This window comes from Falco biarmicus, chromosome 8 (genome assembly GCF_023638135.1).
Source record: "Falco biarmicus isolate bFalBia1 chromosome 8, bFalBia1.pri, whole genome shotgun sequence".
Lineage (NCBI taxonomy): Eukaryota > Metazoa > Chordata > Aves > Falconiformes > Falconidae > Falco > Falco biarmicus.
Genome location: NC_079295.1, coordinates 35,922,790 through 35,944,367, shown reverse-complemented (window position 1 = coordinate 35,944,367; position 21,578 = coordinate 35,922,790). Strand labels below are relative to the sequence as shown.

The following is a 21,578-nucleotide window of genomic DNA, read 5'->3' as shown; positions in this document are numbered from 1 at the left end:
CTTTGAAAATGTAGATGTCTCCCGCATTATAAAACCACAAATTATAAGCATATCTAAGGCTGTCCTTGTAGTGTCACTGAAAGGAAAGAGAGAGAATGAAAGTCTGGAAATGTGCAATATGCAGGAAATTCAATCCAACTGATCTAGAACTTTGATAGCAAAGCAGAGCCCCTTATCAGAGCCACTCAGTTTAACTGTGCCCCATTTAATATGGTCCTGACAGCTTAGGGTATATCTTCACTGTACAGAAGTACAAAAATCTCTACACGTTGCTTCTACGATTTCTTTCTAACTTATTATTTTCTAATGCTGCAATAATTTGTTGTGCTTTTTGTCTGTCATTTTGTCATTCTAAATGCAGCAATAATAGTCATTTACGACTTTAAGTCTGTCTTCAAGAAACACACTTTGTTTTATGGGGGAACTACGAAGATTGTCCTTAATATACATAAATAATGGAGAAATGCTAAGCATACCATTTAGTTTTTAAGGACATGTTAGTCATGGGGAAAAGGCATTACCTGTCCTATACCATGCACACTTTTTTTTTGCTGGATATCGATGTATTTTTTGTATTGTTTTTGAAGATTAAGTTACATTATATGCTTCATCTTTTTGAGTTTCATACTGTATTTTTTGTGGCACTTAATTCCTGAAAGAAATATCTAGTGCCAAAAGACTGAGGGCATCTAGAATAACAGTATTAAAAATGTGCTTACAGTTCTTAATGCCAGCATATGAAAGAGATATACCTTAAGATTCCACAGTATGTGATATTTCATCTTGTCCTCCAAACTTCTACAAGAAAAACAATGGAAATTCTTTAAACTCAGAGTTCACGCATCTTATTACCATCATTTCCAGTTATTCTTTGGTGTCTGCTGACTTTGAAGCAGATTGCAAAGGGCTGGGAGATAGCTGTGACTGAAAACAGTCGCATGCAATGGAATGGCCTGTTGTGTGGTTTTTTGCTTGTAAAAAGACAAAATGAATGCTTTGGAGAAAACAGTGTAAAGCTTTTGAAAAGCCCTAAACTGTGACGATTTCTTTTCTTTTTGGAACAATGCAAAGTGCATTCAGTCATATGGGTTCAATGTGGAGGCTGCTGTATTTCAAAACTGCATAGCATATATATCCTGCTGCTTTAAATCCTGGCCATAACATTTTTTAACATTAATTTTCTAGCAGGTTTTTCCTTTCAAACCTATTTAATTTTTGATGATAAAATCTCTTCTCGTATGATGTGCCAGGTAAAGACTTGGGGCACTATTATGCCATAACATATGCACCAATTACCTCTGAATTCTGTTCATGCAAAGAATGTTATTGCTTGACTGCCACTGAATGTATGGAAAAAGCAATGTTTCACCAATGGCAGCCTTGTGCATTCACCTTCAGAGGGATACGCTTCCCGTTAGTGTTCATCAAAAAAGCACTTTGCTCTAAAGGCCAGCCAACAGAAATACATAATCCTTTAGCCCACACCAAGGATATTCCACATTCTCCAGTACTTTTTCATGTCCTTGGCTGGATTTTAAGGTGAGATACAATCATTTTTGTGCTGCACTGCTTCATTTCATCTTTGTGATTTTATTACAGCCCACAATAATTTAGAAAAGCCATGGGCTTTACTTTGTGAGGTGGAAGTGTGGCACCAAAATCAAGACACCAGGAGTTTTGTATAGTGTTGTCTGTCTGCAGTCTGTGTGTTTGGGGAATACCCAGAGATCTATCCTAATATTGTGAAATGTCACATCAGCTGCGAGCCCCAGACCGCCATGCAGTCTGCAAATGTGAGAAATTGTTCTACCCGTAATTCAGTGCCAAATGATCACATACTTTCCTCTTCATTTTCCATAGCCTGAAGGGTGTCATTTCAGAAGAAGAAAAGATGAATCAAATCTCTGGGATTAACAGATTATAAATGCACTTTTATAAATACAGAGAGCGAGTCTTTCATGCCTTGCTGAGACTAGTCACAAGAGGTCAATAGGGCTACTTGCATAAACCAGACAAGCAGAATATATACTATGATCAAAGATATGTCATGCAAACGATGATAAATACTACTGGTTTAGATTACAGAGCATATTTAATGTTATTGTGTATGTGGTGTAAGTAGTTTAAAACAGCAGGGAGTGATTAACAAATAATTTAAGATCTCTGAGATATTGAAAGTAATTTTTTCTGCAGTGCTGGCTTTCCTCCTCTCATCACCCTGAAAGTATCTTCATTCCAGTTTGATTTATATAGCCTGGCAGAAAAATATGTCCCTGGATCTGAATTATGGCCACTGATGGCATGTAATGGAGGGGGTTTTCACTGTATGGTTGGAAGATACTCAGATTATATATACACTTGGGAAACAGGAGCGCAGAAGAACAGAGCAAAAATATGCCTTCATCTGAAAAACAGAGTATCTAGGGGATTTGAATAACACATACTTGAATAGTATGTACAGGCTCTTAGTGTGCACTGCATTCTTAAATGATTTTTTTCTCTCTTTTTAGCTAATCAATGCTTTTAAGCAGAGGTGGAAACAAAACCACCAACGTTCAGTGAGAGAGATACCACATAACACATTAAGTTCACATTTTTCTTAGCATAAACTCTGAAATACAGTATTTCTAGAGAGAAATAAATACAAGGTCAGGAGAACTGAGCATAATTTTGTAACATTTCTTTTTAATGCAGAAAAAGACTTTACTTTTTGAGGAATTGTATCTTCCAATGGTATTTTTTGACTGCTACATATTGTGACTTCGAATTAAGTTAAAGTTGTTATCCTCAGATACTGTGCATAGAATGAGACAGGCTATATACTTGCACTCTTAGCTGCCCTATAACTTTACTCGGGTTTATTTCTGAAAAGATACTCTGTAGTTATCATGAAGCAATGTAAACAGAGTCACAGATGTTCTTCACTTTTGTTGTTGTACTATGTACAGGCTAAAGTAGTCACAGAAAACCTGCAAGAGGAAGAGGAGGACACCATGACAAGGACTACATGTCAGAGTCATGTGATAGGTACAAATTATATTTTACACTGGATTTTATTGCTGTCAGCTCTTGGAAAAAAACATGTTTAATTCTCATTACTTTATTTGTTTGCCCACCTAATGTCAGCTTTGGCATTCATTTAGCTCTGTTCCTGGATAGCCAGATTTCACCATCTATGTAAAAGATTAATATATACCATTACCAATTGTGGATCAGTCCAATGCTTGATGAGGGGCTTTGGAATCTGGCTGTAAAAGATCTTTCAGCCTCCAAAGCTAGTGGGTTACATATAGTTGCTGAACTCGAGGGTTGCTGTGCATGATACTTCAGTGTGAATAATACTGATATACTGTAACTTTGTCATCTGGCCTTGAATTAGTGAAATTCAGAATAAAATTCTGAATAGCAGAATAATTACTGCCTTAAAGTAAACCAGAAGGAGTAGCAAACCAAATGTCTGTTCGGAAGATGTTAAAGCTGTTACTGAAAATAAAGCTGCCTTTGCTCTACACTTTTCAGGAGGGTAGCACCATCTGTCCTGCTTCTTGATTGGCGTGTACTAATTTTTAACCTCAGTACTTGTTAAAATATCTAATAGGCAACGGAGGACTAAACAGAAGTCTGTTTGGGGCCTGTATTAGAGCAGTATGTCACCAGTGTATGGAACTGACTCTGAACAAAAAGGACTCTGCTTTAGCAAGTCTGCTTTGCGGGCAGAGACTGCAGCAATAGTTACATCTGATTCAGTGTTTTAAGGACACTGTAACTGGTTTTCCTAGCCAGAAGCACTTTCATTTCATTAATGCTGTCAGCCTGGCAAGTAGGGCTGAGCAGAGGTATCGTGTAGAAACACATTTCTCTGTGGGGTAGTAGGAAAATGTTTGCATGCTTTATTGACTTTACATCCTTTTCAGTCCCAGATTCAGCCAAGTAAACTCTGCCTCTCTTACTTGCAGAAAAGATCCATATACTTTTCCCTTTCTAAGAACTCAGCCATAACTTGGCTCCATTACAGCAACTGCGTAACAAGAACTTTGAACAATGTAGTGTAAGACTGAGGGGATTCTGTGAGTGAGTAGGCACTAGCCCTGAAAAGAGAAATACATGCTTCTCACTCTGAATAAAGGGCTTAATTTCTGTTACTAGAAGTTGCCCAAAAGAGAAAAACTTACTTAGTAATTCCAAACACTTCTATTTATTTTCAGACTGAAATAATTATTTTGCCTCCACCTCAAAATTCTCAAAACTTTTACTTTGAATTGAAGTGTTTAGGTTTAATTTTTTAATCTAGATACTGAACAAGAGAAAACAGCTATTTGCAGAGCTTTTTTTGGAAAAGACTCCAGGGCTTCCTTGGTGTTCATCAGTGTAACTGGTGGTTGTGGCTGAGACCTAATTAATATATATTTTGATATATTACTTTGTTATTGGGTCCTGTAATACGGCACGCAGGTGACTTTTGAGGCTGTTAATATTTCGTTCCTCCCACAGGCACCAAATTTGAGTCTCTGACAGGACAAGGTGGTTATGGAGCAGGTTGGTTGGCATTCCCCAAAGTCAGTTGTGCTTTGGGTTCGTGAGGCCCTCAGTTAGCTGGGAGAGGTCATCACTGTAGGTCCAGCCCTCCTGCACACCCAAGTCCTTTTTTGCAAAGACCTTTTTCTTCACCTTTTCAGGACTGATGACATCTGTAAAGCATCAGGTAGATCTGTGGGCCCAAGTCTATACCGCTCCACAGTAAGTAGTGCGACAGAGATGCCAGGCAGTGCTACCCTTTGGAAATTGCTGTAGCTCGTACAAAGACCTTCCCATCATCTGAATTATACTAATTGCAAAAGCATCTTCTTTTCCATAGACAACGCCATCTCATAAAGGCTCAACACAGGATGCCGTGTATACCTATTCTGCCTTGTCAAACCATCTAGAATAACTCAAGTTTGCTCTGAGGACCTAGTTGTTAAAGTCAGTAAACTTTGGTGATGGGAGACATTATGTGCAATAGGTAGTATTGGCACAGTAAAAATAATAGAAGTCTAAGCAAATTTGTTTACATTAGCACAGTTGAGTCCTAATGCAGAATGTACCAGTCATTACTTACTTCAGCAGGACAAGCCTAAGCCTGGAAGATTAGAAGCATGGATCTAAGTGCACTTCCTGAATGCTTCTGTATCAGTATCATGCTATGATTTATTCTACTCTCGTCAGGCTGTGTTTTATCTTAAATTGGTATTTTTGCTGCTGTATGTCCACATTGCTCTTCTTGGATGCCAAACTTTCCTAGGTCTTGTTCAGATTATTTTACCAAATTCCTTGATACAGATTCTGGCATTTTTCTGACACAAAGGTTTTCATAGAAATTTACTGATTTTTTTCCAAGACTGAAACTCTGTACGGCTTTAAGAAACATTCATTTGGAACATTTCCCATGTCAGCTTGTAATTTTTAGTCAAAACCATATACAAGAAAAAGCTTGTGAAGATTATAAAGAACTTGTTGGTATGGAGAATTACCTGATGTGCAAGAGTGCCAAATTCTGCTTTCTTTGTTATCAACTCCTAAGCTTCTGGTTGTTCAGAAGCAGAAGGGAATAATACAGAAAGGGTGGCTCTGTAAATGCTATGCCTTGCAGCCATCAAGCACGCAATATTGAGCCAGGTCTTTAGTCTGATCAAAGAGAGCAGTTCCTGTCCCGGTGGAGGCTTTTGGTCTGTTGTTTTCCTGGAACAGTTTCACAGTGTTGGGGATTCTTCCGGAACAGGATCATCTTTGTAATCTTTGAAATCTTTAAAATTTCAATGGGCTGTAAATTCATTGCTTACTGCATTCTTCACCATCATAAACAGTTGTTTTAAGAAAACAAAGTTTGCTGTGGTTTGTAGCTGTACTTTAGTGTGTCGATTCTACTGGTTTTGATCTAAACAATTAATAAAATATAGCTGAATAAATGGAATATATAGAAAGGCTATGATTAAGCAGGGAAGATGTTCTTTACATAATAGAAAAACCAGGTGTTACTGTGATTGTCACTGTAAAATACCTAAATTGACATCAGTTCTGCCTAGTTAGCTAATAAACAAGATACATATAACTGAACAGTCTTCAAGGTTGGTATCATGTAAGACAATGCTGGTTCATCACTTTCTAATAATGAGATACTCCTGGGTGTGTTAAAGAAAATACGTGTAAAATGCCAGCTGCTAGGTTTTTAATTTATTGTCAGTTGTTGATCTAAACAAATTTAAGTATTTTGCTGACGCTTTGGATTTGCTAAACTGAAAGAATAAAAGAATGCACAGTGATATAAAATTGCCCTTCTAGTATACCTATATCTCAGGAACACTTGATCATTGCCATATGAAGCAGTCACTTATATTGTGCTATTTAAACATATATTGTGTATTTAAACATACATTTAAAACATTTTTTTAAAGATAAAAACAAAAATAGTTTTTACCCTGGATGCTTTTGCTGTACTGTCAGTGAGGATGCCAAATAGGCCCTGGCAGCACAGATGGTACCTGTGCTCCTGCTTCCCACAGGCAGGAGACCTAAGAATCCAGGAGTATCACTTTCAGTTCCAGTCATATTCAGAGCTCCTCACTCAAGCCCTTTGCAGGAAAGTAGTTGGATTTCAAAAGAGTGATGAAGTGGGAGATACTAAAGTATCTAGTATGAGGAGGGACATGATAAAAAGGTTGACTTTCCCTTCATGTCACGAGAGACTCCCCAGCTCAGACAGGTACAGCAGGATCTCCAAATATTCCTATAAATAAAATTCTGCTGTTGAATGCAAGATGATATGTCAAGCTCCTGACACTATTGTTTCCGTGTAAACATAAAAACCTCTTCATTTTACAAAGAAAAATAATTATGTTTCCCCCACGGGAGTAAGAAGTGTCAGTGTTTGTCTTGAATTTCCCCATTGTCACAATGGCCAAAAAAATTACAAGTCAATTACAAATTACACCTTTACATAGAGAAGTTAATAATTGACATGTTGAGAAGAAAAAAGCATTTGTGAGAAAGTTTAATGTTTCATATTTCAAGTACTGTTTCAAATTAGCAGCCACTCCTGGAAAAGTGTGATTGTATTAATTATAATGTATTAAGAGTTTTCATTGATAAACAGCGTCAAGGGAAAAGCCAAAAATCGATGGCACAAGCAAAGAAATGCTAAGTACTGAAGAATTCATTCTTGCAGAAAAATTCACATGAGAATACTATGGTATACAGTAACAGTCATACCAAAGACAGTTTCCTTGGTTATAATATTCATCTGTAGCAGCTAAAATATGGGCACCTTGAAGGATCAAACATACTTTTGGCTATACAGGTCTCTGCACAAATTACGAGGTTCCTGACCTTGTTTTCTTTTTAGGAATACATATATATGTAATAAAGAGGAAAGTTAGTCATAATTAATCTTACTATTCTTCAGGGTTGATATAAACCTATGCCGATGCTGAAAGAGGAAAGACTGCGTGTGCCATTTTCTCAGACATCAACACTTCAGTGATTTACCAAGTTCCTTGTTTGAAAGCTACATGTTAATTGTTTCTCTGGGTCCAGTTTCCTTTTCTCTTTTTCACCCCAAATGGGTGACAAATGCACTAGAGAAGCAAGTCAACATTGAATATGCTTTTTGGTAATTATATACTCAAGCTTCACAGAAGCCACCATCTCAGCATATTCTCAGCAGCCTAAATATGCTGATCAGAGGTGTCTGAGAAGGCTTCAGGTCTATTCTTAAACTTATACTCAGGTTTCAATACAAAGAAAGAGGATTTTTTAATGCCACAGATATTTCTATGTTTAAATACATTTATTCATCGTAGTAGATTTCCAGTGGTTATTCTATCCTTAGCAATTCCTAAATGAATCAAACAAGCACTTCTGGTCTAAAGCACTGGAGTTCAGGAAGTACATGCAAACACAGACAGAATTATTTCATTCAACTGGAAAGTTTTTGCTTTCAAATGTTATCTTTTAATATGTCACTGATTGAACTAAAAGGCCAGGTTCATTCTTTAATAAAAGCCTGTTGAGCTTTGACATCAGGGACATTACTGCAGGTAGGTTTTGTCCTTGAAATGACATCACTGGTAAAAATAAATTAAAATAATCTGAACAGACCTGCAGTTCGCTGGAGTAGTTGTGGGTACTCTGGAGAGCAAATAATTGGTAACGCAAAAATTGGTAGTAGCAACCCAAAATATATCTGGGTGGTTTTGGTGCTGTCTGCTCCACTGGAAGCACAAGATACTACCTACTGAAGATGCATGGGGAGTTAATTCCCTGAGGCAGGCTGGGGTTAGAATCCACAGTGAAAAGGTTCACAGTTCTTGGAAAGAAATTATCTAACTGTGGCATTGACCCCTGTTGTTTGTTTGGAGTATTGCAGGTGAAATTCAGAGCCAGACAAAGATTATGAAAATAAATGTAATCAGAATTTTTGAAACTTTGAAGAATGACTTGGGTCTAATTTTTGTCAGATTTTTATTACAGATCCAGGTCAGTTGCTCAAAATTGAATCATCTAGCATTAAATGGTAACCTTGTAGATACTTGCATTTCTATGATACAGAAAAAGCACCTGCAGATATTTAAAAGGGGTTTGAAAAGTATCTAACTAGAGACCTTGACTTCCACACTATCAAAGCAACATTAAAAGTCCATTGTAGACTTCGCTGCTTTGTGCTAGAATAAAAACACACACTGAGGTCACGGGATTCTTTTGTATCTCTGCTGTAGCCCAGCACTGAATTCCATTAAAGTTCCTGATAATCATCTGCCTTTTAGCAGGCTTTATTATCATTTTTTCTACTTTCCAAGAACAACCTTGTAGAAGGGTTTTGCAGTTTAATTTAAAGGCAATCTGGTCAGAAAAAGGAAGGTCTGTCTTTTAAGCAACTTTTTGGAGATTTGTCTTCTGTAGAGAACATTTGGTTGAATCCCTTAGATGCCTAATGTTCCAGAAAGGAAGTGTTGTTGGTATTTTATATGTTGCGTTGTGTTTTTAAGTCCACCCCTTTAAGCTTTATATGCAGCAAAGTGCTCAAACTACATTTTTAGTAGAAACCAGGAATGTCCTTCACAGTGAGTTTTATAGATAAGTTGCTAGCAACTTGATAGCAGTTTTACAGATATACTGATAGCAAATGTAGGACATGTAACATGCTGTAGATGTAAGTGGGTTTGACTTAAAATGAAATGTCAGCATTATAATTATTTGTGTTGAGGTATCATATACTAAAGATGATAGCCTTATCTGTGTATTCTGATATTGTTTTATTCAGCACCCAGCAGTGATACTATGAAACTATATATATATGAAAATAAAAAAACACATTTCATAAGCAGAGTTTTCTATGAGGAGAAGAACCTGCATTCTTTCTAGTATCCCAGGTAAATTTGTTTGTCCCTGACTCCTCTTTTCTTTCTGGTTCTTCTGTATGGTTTTCACACAGATACACCAATTTACTGCCAAGATATTATTTTCTTACCTTTCCCATCATGTTTTTTCACCTGCATTGTTTAGAACTGGTGATCACTCTTTACTGCTTGTGTGGTGCCCCAGTATTGCTCATTATCTGACTCCCCACAAATCTAAATGACGATACAGAGCCTGCCTTTTTGTTTCCATACCAATACCATTTCTATTAACAGATCCTTGCTTCAGTGTCATCTGCCTTTTTTCTCTTGATTTCTTTCTGAAGTCTTGATCTGATGAACACCAGAACTGAAAAAGTATGTTTCAGATTTTATTTCTGCATGTGCCATGCACATACTCGTAATGCTTAATTATGTAAGTTGTCCAATGGCCTTTTCCAAAACTTGATGAAAACAGTAGCAGTTCATCTGCTTGTTTAAAAAGCTTGTGCCAAGCTTTCCAGAAGCAAAAACGCTGGACACCCCCGCTGCCAAACAAAAACCTGGGGTTTATCCACCATTATGTAAACTACTAAAACTTTGGGTGCTTTTACTTGAGTTCTAAGTAAACAGCTATTGAATTCATGTTTTCTCACTCTCAGGGACTGGAAATAGATGTGAAAGAAACAAGCTTGATTAATGTGGTAAATACATTAAGTCAAGTCTGACATGTATCATCCTAAAATATGTCCATTGAGCCTGCAATATTTGAGCAAACACATTTATATTAAAGAACCCTCAAAACCTCGAGACAGATTAGGTGAGGTCTGTAAAGAATTACTGAGATAAATGTAACAGAATATGTGACAGAGGAAGGATGGTGAACAAATTCATCTGTATTACTGCCTGCGCATTCAGTAAAGAGAGATGATCCACATGACTGTGGAGAGGCAAAAGGATAATCCAGAAGTTGCTTAAATGTCAGGCCAATCCTTGGATGCCTCTAATGCATTTAATGAAAAACAATATTCAACTGATAAAATGTCTTTTGACCACAAAAGAAATCCTCTCTTGTCATGAAGTCTCAATGCCTGAGAAAACAACTTATCACTGTCAGTGTTAATTCCTTTCATCAGGCCATTGATAGAAGTTGAGAAGAACCATTTAGCTATCATCTTATCACTGATATAGCAGTTGAATCATTCATTTACACATGATCAGATAAAGGAAAAATGTTTGTTTTATCTTCCCCATCACCACCCAGTAAAGCTGTGGAATACCTAGAAGTCTCTACGTGTGAGGTTGCTGTCTGTAAAAGCCATCAAACGAAACCAGTTATCACCAAATCTGTTTCCAACCTGGGTCTGTTCCTATTTCAAATCTGCATCCTCAAAAATGTTATGTTTTGATACAAGTTGTATAAGGTATTAGATTTTTGATGAATCCCCTATACATGACCAATGGTACAAGTATGAATGCATTTACTTGTACATCAGTAACAAAGCCATTTCCTAAAGCCCTGTGTGCATGTGGAAGGTGAGAGGTAGGTGTTAAATCTGTAGGTGCTGACTGTTCTTTAGCAAGCATGCTTCCTGGGCTGGAGCTTTGAAACCAGGCATCAGTGTCGCAGGCAATTTAACATGCTGGCTTGCCATATCTAACTGTATGGATGTTAATCCAAAGGACTTGGTTCCCAATTGCTAAAACAATGATGAATTATTAAATACTAAAATAAGCTGCTTGCCTCTAGCAACATCAGGATCCAGACTTGTTCATGAAAACAAAACAAAACAAAAAAGCCTCAAAACCTAGTGCCATAAGGGGACTGGAACTTATGGGAGAGACCCTCAAAATGCCCTTATCTGTCATGGTCTCACTGTCCTTCAGGCAGGAGGTATGTGTGGAAGTACACAAACAGAACAGAGCTTGGCTCAGTAAAAAGCAGATACATTTGTACTTGCACTGACCTGAATACCTCTGTCAGTTCCTCAAAGTTTATGCCATTTCATGCCTCCATCTAATATCCCCAAAGCATTAACATCTTAATGCAATAATCAAGCACTGTTCTTCCCCTTTTGTACCTCAAAATCCTTATTTTCAGATCCTTCAACACCATTAAAATTACCTGTGTCTGTGGTTTGCTTACTTTTCTGAACCAGAGTAGCTAAAATGAGGCATCGCTGAGGGGAAATCTTGTTTAATAACCAATAGCAACTGACGGTCTTGTCTGTAGAGACATACCTCTAGGACCACATAGGTTGGAAATCCTCCTGCTCAGGGTCTTTACCAGTTATGTCTTGAGTATCTTCAAGGATATTGTTCTAAATGTGTCCATGACCAGTGCGCCGTTTCTTTGGGAGGCTTTACACATCATTTGGAAGTCCTGTGTTCTTACACTGCAGTATTCATGTTACTGAAGATTTGGTGTGGTCATGCTTTTGAGTGGCCTTCCAGAGTGGTGTGGAGCAGCATTCAGCATTTATCATCTCAGGACTTGCTCATCAGAAACAACTCATACTGGTGCATAGAGCTAATTAAATATTCTGCCCTTCTACTGAGCTGCTCTACATCTTTTCAGTTGTCTACATCTTTATTAGTGTGTGTTTTTCAAATGGGTGAGAAGGTGAACAGGCTACTCTGCAGAATGGAGAGAGCTGTGAGAGGAACAGCGTTATATGGGGTTGGGCAGCTAGAAATGGGAGGAATAGTGTCTTCTGTACTGTGTTCTTGACTCGTTTGGCTTTTAGGTATTTCTGCAAGGATTAATTTTGAAATGATGGTCTGAAGGAGCCTATGATAACCAAATGAAACTTTCTGTGTATTTTTCTACTTGTTACTTAGGTTTTATAAGATGATGGAGAACCTTGCCAATGTGAATAATAAAGTAACATTCCTTAGTGTTTTCTAATTTATGTCAGCTTACCTTCTTCAGAGTCTGCCAAAAACAAATAAGTTCTTTGTATTTTAAAAGATAGTACACATAGCATTTGTCTAATTGCCAATTCTTCTGCAGCACTGCTGCAGCCTACTGCCTAGATTGTCTTCCTTCTGTGGAGAGAATTAATATTTTGGATCAACACTTCCTTATTAGCCACAATGATTTGCTTAAATTTCCTTCTTTGCCATTACATTTATTCACCCAGAATTGCCAAATTTTATCACTAGAACAAGAAGAAGTGTAGCTCTTTATATGTTATATATAGGATACAGTCTAATTATTATTCAAGATACTGAGAATCTGCTGGTCTCATTCAGGCTTAAAATGTCAATTAAACAGGATGGCCGGGTTCTTCAACTCTGAAGTTAATGCTGCTATGTTGATTTACACTACTTTACAGTCTGGCCTAATCTATATTCGTTTTTATCACTCAAATCAGGACTGTGCCTGATTATCATACTTATTACAGGATAGTACATGCCAGTATTCTCTATAATAGTATGATTCCTTCTATTTGAAACTTTTCTACTTTACATGTTTTTTGCTTCTGGCTAGGACCATCTGTGGATGTGTGTATGGAGCTTCAGTCATGCATTGCCTATTAACTCTTAATTCATATACCTGAAGTGCAACTGAGCAAATTGAAAAGCATTTTGGATGAGGACTTGTTATTTTAAACAATTGTTTCAACTGTGCTCACATGGACTTTGTGCCCCTTTTCTACAGTGACATCTAGTAGACTGTTAATGAAGAATACATTTTCATCTGAATTATCAGTTATATTTGAGCTGTATCAGCATATGTCTTTCCAAATTCTCACTCTTGAGTGTAGGATGCCTATTCCTAATTTTGTTGTTTCACTGCCATTTTTAATTGAGTTTGAGGAGCTTTAATTCATGTCTTCAGTCAGAGACCTGAATTGTTGACATTTGATTATGCAATTAGTCATCATAGCAGATCACAGGAAAACAGGGTCTTCCAAAAAAAAGTCACTATAATGGAGATATAATACCTATACAGTTAGTGCATTGTTTTTAATACTAGGTGAACTCGAGAATTTCTCTGTGTTTGGACAATCCTTTGTTAGGAAAAGAAAAAGAAATCAACAAATATATTTATAGTGAATAATTTCCCTACTTCCAATTTTTAACAGGCAAAGAGGCCCAATACATTGTTTCAAAATGGTAATTTAAATGGTGTCTTTATAATATCATGTAGCATTGCATACTTTTTTTTTTCCGAAAAAAAAAATAGACTTGCTGAAAAAAAAATCTCTGTTAATGTATTAAAATACATTTCAAAGATGGGGTAGTGGTCATGGAAAACTGTGAAGACGACTGTCAGTCTATTGGGCAAATGACATATTGATGTTGGTGGGTTTTGCAAAAAAAAAAAAAGCTTAACTTGGGAGAAGCAGTAGAAAGAGCACTGAATAAGTCGGTAAAGTCTGTATTTATTGTTTTGGTTATTTTTATTGTTATTACAAATGAGCATAAATTGTAATCCCATATTCAAGCACCCATGAGTGAAGTTCACTTGTAGATTCATCATTTAAAAATACACTGCACCATCCTTCTCTCATTTACCTTTCCCTAGTATATGTTAGAAATAATTCCATTTCACCAATGCAGTAGCCATGGGAATATCAGCGCTGTGAAAACCTGAGTCTTTTCTAGTTTTACCTAGGATAGCCTTTGGGGTTTTTAGTTTTACATATTGGTTATACTTTTAAGTCTAGATAGAAAACAATAATGCATTCATCTTTGACTAATTGGATCAAATTATGGTGCAAACCCAGAAGGAATAATCTACTTAAAATTGACATTGATTTGGCAGAAATACATTCATTTTTTTGCGGTTGCTTTAGCATTGCAGATGAAGAGAAGGATGTGCAAATAAAGAGATCTGTTTTGCCATCTGTAGTTTAAGTTCTTCCTGCCAATGCCACATGTAGCCTAAAGATGTTTATTAACTGATAAAGCAATTTTGCAGAGGCCTGCTTACATTTGAAATATTATTCTGAAAAAGAAAAAAGTATTAATTAATAATTTGGCATGTTTCAAAATACTAGAAAAATTGTACTCGCTTGGTGTTTCAGAAAAAAATAACTACATGTTCTCTGCTTCTCTGTGTCAGTTTAGTAGAAAGTCTTGAACTTTCTAATGCAAAGAAAGGTAATTTGTTACAATTAGTGTATTCTGTTATGATGAGAATTATGCCCTTTCGTTTTTAGTGTCCTAGATACTCCTTGAAGAAAGCCCATTCGGTGTTACATATCTCTCAAAACCTTCTTTCAAGGCTTGAATCTGTACCTCTGAAAACAGCTTGCTGGAAATTTCCCAGGGAAACTGTTCTTGATACAGAGCTATTTTTGACTGATTTTTTTCTCTGAAAATGTCTGCTTTCTGTGGAAAATTCTGGTGGTTACTCAAAGGTTTCAGCTGAAATTTGTGTCAATCTTGTGCAGTTTTGTAGGCCAAAACTTGAAAATTTATGTGAGGAAGATCTCAAACCAGCTGTAGTGGTGAGCACAGGGGAGAATTCCACATTTTTCATGAGGTGGGATGCTTCTTTGAAAGAAAATACGTCCCTGTGCTACTAGCATAATACATAGAAAACCTGTTGTGAGCAGAACTACCTGTGATTTTTTTGACCTAATATACAGTTGTTCTCTTTTTTTCTGTTTATTTTTAGTGTTAAGATAGATTGGCCATCAAAGTTAAGTAACATACACTTCTGTAACTTTGCCATCTCCAAATAGAAACTGTTAGTTTGTGTCAGTCATTTGAAGCAGAGATAATGTCTGTATGCAGTAATTGCATCTGGTATCCATCAGTATGTTTCATTAGTAATATCATGGTTCTACCTCATGGGGAATGTCTGAGGTTATTGAGCTGCTTCTGGAAATCCTCACCCCCTCAAGCAGCACTGAGAGGTGGCTGCCTTCTGTCAGTCATGGCACAAGTTGGTAGAGAGGCAAAACTTTACTTACAACATGGTAGGTTCTATGATGATCTCCTCTCATGACCTGTAAGTCCTTCCCTGCATGCCAACACCCAGAAATGTCTCCTTTGTTGTGTTTAATTCGGAGTGGGTGAATTGCCTGACCATTTTGTATGACATTACGTATGCACGTAAGACAATATACCTGCTTAATAGAATTGCTGATTGATGCCTTATTTTAGCTCTGTGGGTAAAACTTTGCATCTTGTGGTTTCTGTAAAGGTTTTTATGGATGATTTAAGCATCATAATAAAATTCACATATTGTTTTAACTAGATGGTCAAAATAACTGTGAGTGAAGATACAGACTTGTTAAAAATATAACAGGCCCTATGTAAAGAAAGACTGCTATGTGATTTGTGAATAGACTAAGCATCTGTCAAACTCTAAGATACAACATAAAAAGACTTTATTAGAATGTGAACTTTACTTTACCTGAGGAAACATTTTGAAACACTCTCCAGTTATTCAGTTAAAGGTTTGTTGACAATAACATGTGGCATTATATCCCTCTTAGTAAAAGTAAATTTTCACATTATTGAAGAAATGTGTGTCAGAAGCTGTGTTTAAAAGCTGTGTCATTACCTTCTGTCTTCTATTGTATGAAATTCATGAAATCTCTTGGATATGTGCTAGGACTCAACATTAGAAAGAGTAATGTGTAATCTAAAAGCAGGACAGATTTTACTCCATTGCCTATTTTGAGTAATTTTGCAACCATCAATGTAGAACTTAGCCTGAGGGAGGATGGACCCACATTTCTTGTGTTGTTCTGGAAGCAATTCCCTTCATAGTAGCTGTTCTATGTTTTCTTTTATTTTTTCCCCCAAATTGATTTTCCTTCCATGTGCATTGTATAAAAAGAGGACCAGAGAAGGGTGCTGTATAACAACATAAAAAGCGTGGTACCAGCTCAGACCGAGGGCTCCTCTCACTCTCAAGAGTGACTGATACCAGTGCCTCTGAAGGAACACAAAAGCCAGGTCAGCAGTCAGGTTCCCTGAGTGTTCTCTCCCAGTCTCCAATGATTTTTACCAAGAGTAGTTTCTGAGCTAGAGTTGGTGTGTTGGTGGTATCTTTGTGGCAAATGTTTCAGAAGAAATAAAAAAAAAAAAGATGAAAAATAATTAGATTTAATGACCTTATGCTGGTATTTAAAATGCATTGTAAAATTATCTATGCTCAGGGGAATGCCGTAAAAGACTTTAATGAATTCTAGGTTGTCAGTTCTTGACAGTGGGCTATGTTTACCTCTAACTCTTTAATTTTTGCATTTCATAGGAAGATGTAAAAAAACCCACAGAAGGAGCTGCTATTGTAATTTTCCCCAGTGATGATCTCATTTCTAGAATTCTTGATACCTACCACTTGAGAGTATGTCCCTTTTCTATTTCCCTCTTGTCCATACCCTCAGAACGGTGTACAGTTTTCAAAGATCCTTTTTATTCTATCTCTTTTGGGTGTTGACTCCATGTTGAAGAGGTCATAGTGGTCTACTGGTACCAGAAAACTCTGGTAAACCAGTGATGTTGAAATATGCCAGCGCCTGTCCAACAGTACAAATTACCATGGTGTCCATCTGATGTAGGACATGAACTGCATGGTCATCCGCCCTGTGAAAATACTAAACCTGAAAATTATTGAGAATTAGGGAGGTAGGGAGTTCAGCAGACTTTCAGAAAACTTTCTGTGCAGTGTTAATTCCTTTTGTTTAGTGTTTGAGAAGCTTCTCAACATCAAAGGTCTTTCTCAAATTGTCCACAAAGCTCTTGCAATACCCTGTCATCAAAAGATTTCCATGCAGTCAGGAGTTTCACAATCTCCAAGAAATTTCTCTACATTGTTCCTTATTTCTGTTTCCAGTTTTGAGAAATGTTCCTCTGCAGTAAGACTTCCAAGACTTCATTTTCTGCTCAGACTCAAATCCACATGATGGGAGGGAGGGAAGGGGCTATTTCAGTATTTCAGACTTTAGATTCTAGTCCGATTGTTCAGTGAAATGGCAGATGGTGAGTCTGTCTGTGTCCACTATAAAATCTGATAGCAATGCGTGAGCTTCTTTCTTCCCTGGCAGTGAAAGAGGGGAAAAAAACCTGAAAAAACAGAATCAGGCAAGGAATTTGACTTGTATGCCAGGAAAAATTCACAGGGAGAAGCCATTAAGCTCGTATATAACTCTTTTCAGACTTTAATGTTTTGCAGAATCATTTTTCTTCTATTGAGTAGTACTGTCAGAGCATCAGAGATACAAGTTTTACATATTTTCATTATGTAGTCTTGTGTAGCTCTCACTGATAACAGTCATTAGAAGTGTCAGTGCAACTGATGAAATCAGATGGGCCATGAACAGTTCAGTTTGAAAGCTGTCACTGAGATATGGAATGTATTTTTTGATTTTGCAGTTGCTTCATAAAAGTTTAAAAACAACACAAGATAATGTATATTCATTTAGTAATACAATTTGTTCTGAGAGATACTTTTTTGTTTGTATAATATAGCTTTAGGGGTGAATTAGTTACTTTTATTAGTGAAAAATTAACATCCATAAAGAATTTTGTGGTGTACTCTCTGGATTTAGGACTAGGTTTTTGAGGATTTCTTAACATAGTTGAGTCATAGGATTTTTCAAAAACGTCTCTTGAGTGTCACAGTGGGAGCTGCTGAGCTTTGAGCACTTTGAAATCCAGGCTCTTTTGCCGTTGTTCAGAATTAAAAATTAGTGAGCTCTTTTAAAAATCTGTTTTCCACCTGCTGTATTTCCTTTGTCATGGATAAAGTCTCTGTGAAGGAAGACTATAATCAATGAAAACTGGTTTTCCTTTTAATTGAATGTGACACTGCTGGTGTGCTCCTCCATCGCTCTCCCAGTTATTTTGGGAACAGCAGGAGGCTGTATTTTCTTGGAAGTATAGCCCTTGGTATTCATTTCTCTTGATTTTATGCCGTTGCTTTCATGGTTCATTCCTAGATATAGAAAAGGTAACTGTCAGCAAGACAAATCCTTGTCATTTTAAGAAACATGACCTTAGAAAACAAAATCGTGTTCATCTTCCAGTTTGCTGGAACAGCATTTTTCAGTTCATCTTCACTGGTATACATTTTGAGTCTACTTAATTTTCCTGTAATAATTAGAAGGGAGTTACTTTTTATTTTCTTAGAGAATGCTCAGAAAGGAAAAAATGCTACAAAATCATTCAGAGTCCCTGTGGAACTGGGTTGCAGAATCAGGTCCAGCATTAACCGTACAGACAGTAGATGGGAGAAAGTTCAGATTTTTGTTTTCAGGAAGTTCTTTTCTGTGGTGTCTCCAGTTTACTCCATGTCTCTGCTGAAGAGTTCTGCCTCTCCAGCATAACCAGTTTTGCACAGATGTCTTTCTTCTGGTCAGGAGACAACTAATGGAAGTCCTTTCTTATTCTACATTTTCCTTTATTTACTAATTCTGTCATCAATAGTCAAGAGTTGAAGCATTGCCTGTCCATGAGCTAACACACGGTTAAGCTTGATTGTCTACAGAGTAAATGTCAATGGCAGACATCTAGCATTTTAACTTACTTTTCTGCACTCTGTTATGTCCTGAGAGGAACAGTTCACCCACTTCTAGCTAGGTATTTTACTATTTAAAAAAAAAAAAATCTTACAGGAAGGATAACTAGAGTAAGAGAGTTCAGTGGCTGGGATAACTCCTTTTGATGCGGCAGAACCAAATTAATTCTCTTCTTTTTCACATTTCCTGGATAACCTTCAGCAACTTCTAAGATCATTATGGCACATTAGCTCAAAAATATGATGGAAAACATTGTTGCCAGCTAGCTGTGACTTCCACACCTTATCTCCTTTTACCTGTGTAAAGAATTAATTGGAATGCAGTAATTGTGTGAGAGAAATCAGTCACTTGTTGCCCATTTAAAAAAGAGAGTGTGGTTTGTTTTGCTGTCACAGCTCAGCTAGACCCTGTAAAGTTAATGTGTTCAGTATGACTGTCAGTCTTTCTTTGATCCTGAGTGACACGGATAACGTCATGAGGACCATGTAAATACACACTGCTTCTCTTATGACAAGAACCAGGAAACATAAATAGATGTTTAATTTATCTGTAAGTGGTTTCTTACTTGCTATCAAATAAAGCCCATTGCAATTAAGATATTAACAGAAAATTAGCATGTTAATGTTCTTATTTCAAAAACAAAGAGGCAAAGCCCATAGAGGATAAATGTTTCTGCATTTCTGAGAGTATTAGAAACACTACAGAGGAAAAAATAATGAAAATGACTTGACAGAGGACTGCTAACTACAACAGACTTAAATAACAAATAGACATACCATAAAAAAAATCAATACTCAGGAACACAGAAAATAGAGATGGAAAAGATATATTGGGTCATATTCTGCATCTCCTGCTAGAGTACCATTGTTCACTGCAATCTGTCTTTTATCCAGTGTAGCCTTAAATTGTTCAAAGCAAAGGAAATTCCACTACTTCCTTTGGGAGTGTCTGCCACAGACTGAAGATCTCACTGTCAGGGGATGTTTCCAGACTTTTAACCTAAATTATGCTCATTTTCCAGCCATTAATGCTGAAGTTGCCTCCTTGGTGTTTATACCTCTCAGAAGGACCTTGCCATCATAGTCCCTTCAATATTGTTTGCTCATTATACGAACAAAAGGCAAGTCACTGGAAATCAATCGAAAACGATAGGGCAGGGTGGTGCTGTTACATCCTAGTTGCTAGAATAGCAAAGTGCACATCTCTGCACTTGCATCTCTCTCTGTTGCATGGTTAGTAGAGCACCTGTCCAGTAGGATGAATAAGCTGGAGGGCTACGTGTGACCATACTGCTTCCCTACCAAGTACTTAAGGCAACTCTGTCTGACATTGTGTTAGAAAGTGGAGACTTACCTAAATTGGCATGTGCGGAACCAGAGCATAAGAAGGTAAACAAGGACATGGCTGTTGCTGTAAGTTTTCAGGATGCTCTGACAGACAGGTATCTCTGGGAAAATCTGTAGAACTTAGTTTTATGTAAGGATAAATGATACATTTTAATTAACATCTTCTTGTAAGTGAAACAATTAAGCAAGCAGAGGTATGGAGAGGCCAAGCTTTTGTGCAGTGTGGGTTTACGTAGGAAGAAATACATTATGCTGCTGAGGGCCTCACACTGGTACTCTCCAGACATTCTGTGGGCCTTCAAACTAGGTCATGCCCTTCTTATTCATTATCACACAGTAACTCTGAAGCAGACCAATTTCAGTGTTTTGGCATCTGTTAGTTTAATTGCACCTCAGAATGGTATTTCATTGTATGCAGTTAGATGTGTTGCGTCAAAAGCATACAAATAGCAGTTAACAGCATACTCACAAAATGCAAAATGTTTTTTCTTTCATTGAAACCTTCCCATGAAGATGCCCTTTTTTCCCATAGAACCTTTCACTGTCTTTAAATACCAATGACACCTTTAGCTTCACCCTGTCACACAATTTTCCTGTATCTTAGAGTCTTGCTGCCAGATGAGGACGCTGGACAGCGGGATTGGAACCTTCCCCCTCCCTGACTCAGGGAACCGTTCTACAGGGCGACATGTTTCTAGACAAGAATCAGCCTTGGAAACAGAAGACCTTGCACCATCTGAGCAAGTTCTGCTTTCACCTCCTTCAGTAAAAGCCAAAACTCTTGAGCGAGAAGTGCCTTCAACAGCTAAGAGCCAGGAGTCTGTAGAAAGCATAATTAGTCACTCAACATCGGATCCGGCCATGACTGCCAAAGGTATACGACCTTTTCAAAGTCGCCTTCCAAAACCAGCTTCCTCAGGTAAAATGTCAATTACACTGAAAATCACATTATTTCTGCCCTGACGTCTGTTTTGATTAGCAGAAGTCCTATAATAATGACTATTGATAACAGAAATGTTAAATGCAGAGCAGAAGATATTCTTTTGATGAATGCATAAGGTTAACAAGTTTGTGACCTGTCCATATGGAAATTTTGTAACACATAATGCTTATCTGAGGAAGAAAAATGTGTTAAGTACTTAAATCCTTTTCTCAAGAAACTGTACTTGAAGAAAAAACATATGCCAGCCTTGGAATTTGACTTGAATAAGAATGCAGATGTTCAGCGATTTTCAGGATCAGATTTTGCAGCAAAGCACAAAACATATCCATGTTGTGACATGGAAAAGATATATTCATATATACTTGCTTTTGAAACCAGATTTGGACTAAAGACTCATATGACCTCAATGCATAAACTCTGTCCCTATGAGTAT

At 37.2% G+C, this 21,578-nt stretch overlaps 1 protein-coding gene across 10 annotated transcripts in view; it reads left to right on the top strand.

Annotated features, from left to right (window-relative positions):
- NCKAP5 (NCK associated protein 5) overlaps window positions 1-21,578 on the top strand; it is a 245,345-nt gene that overhangs the window by 188,388 nt on the left and 35,379 nt on the right. For 7 of the 10 annotated variants that reach the window (XR_008823499.1, XR_008823500.1, XM_056349061.1 and 4 more), the window contains 2 exons: window positions 2,949-3,027; window positions 20,807-21,121. Coding sequence is in view for 8 of the 10 variants with exons in the window: in XM_056349061.1 (XP_056205036.1) it covers window positions 2,949-3,027; window positions 20,807-21,121 (394 nt within the window). In the remaining 2 variants the exon portion in view is untranslated. The other 3 variants (XM_056349062.1, XM_056349066.1, XM_056349067.1) reach the window with 3 other exon arrangements.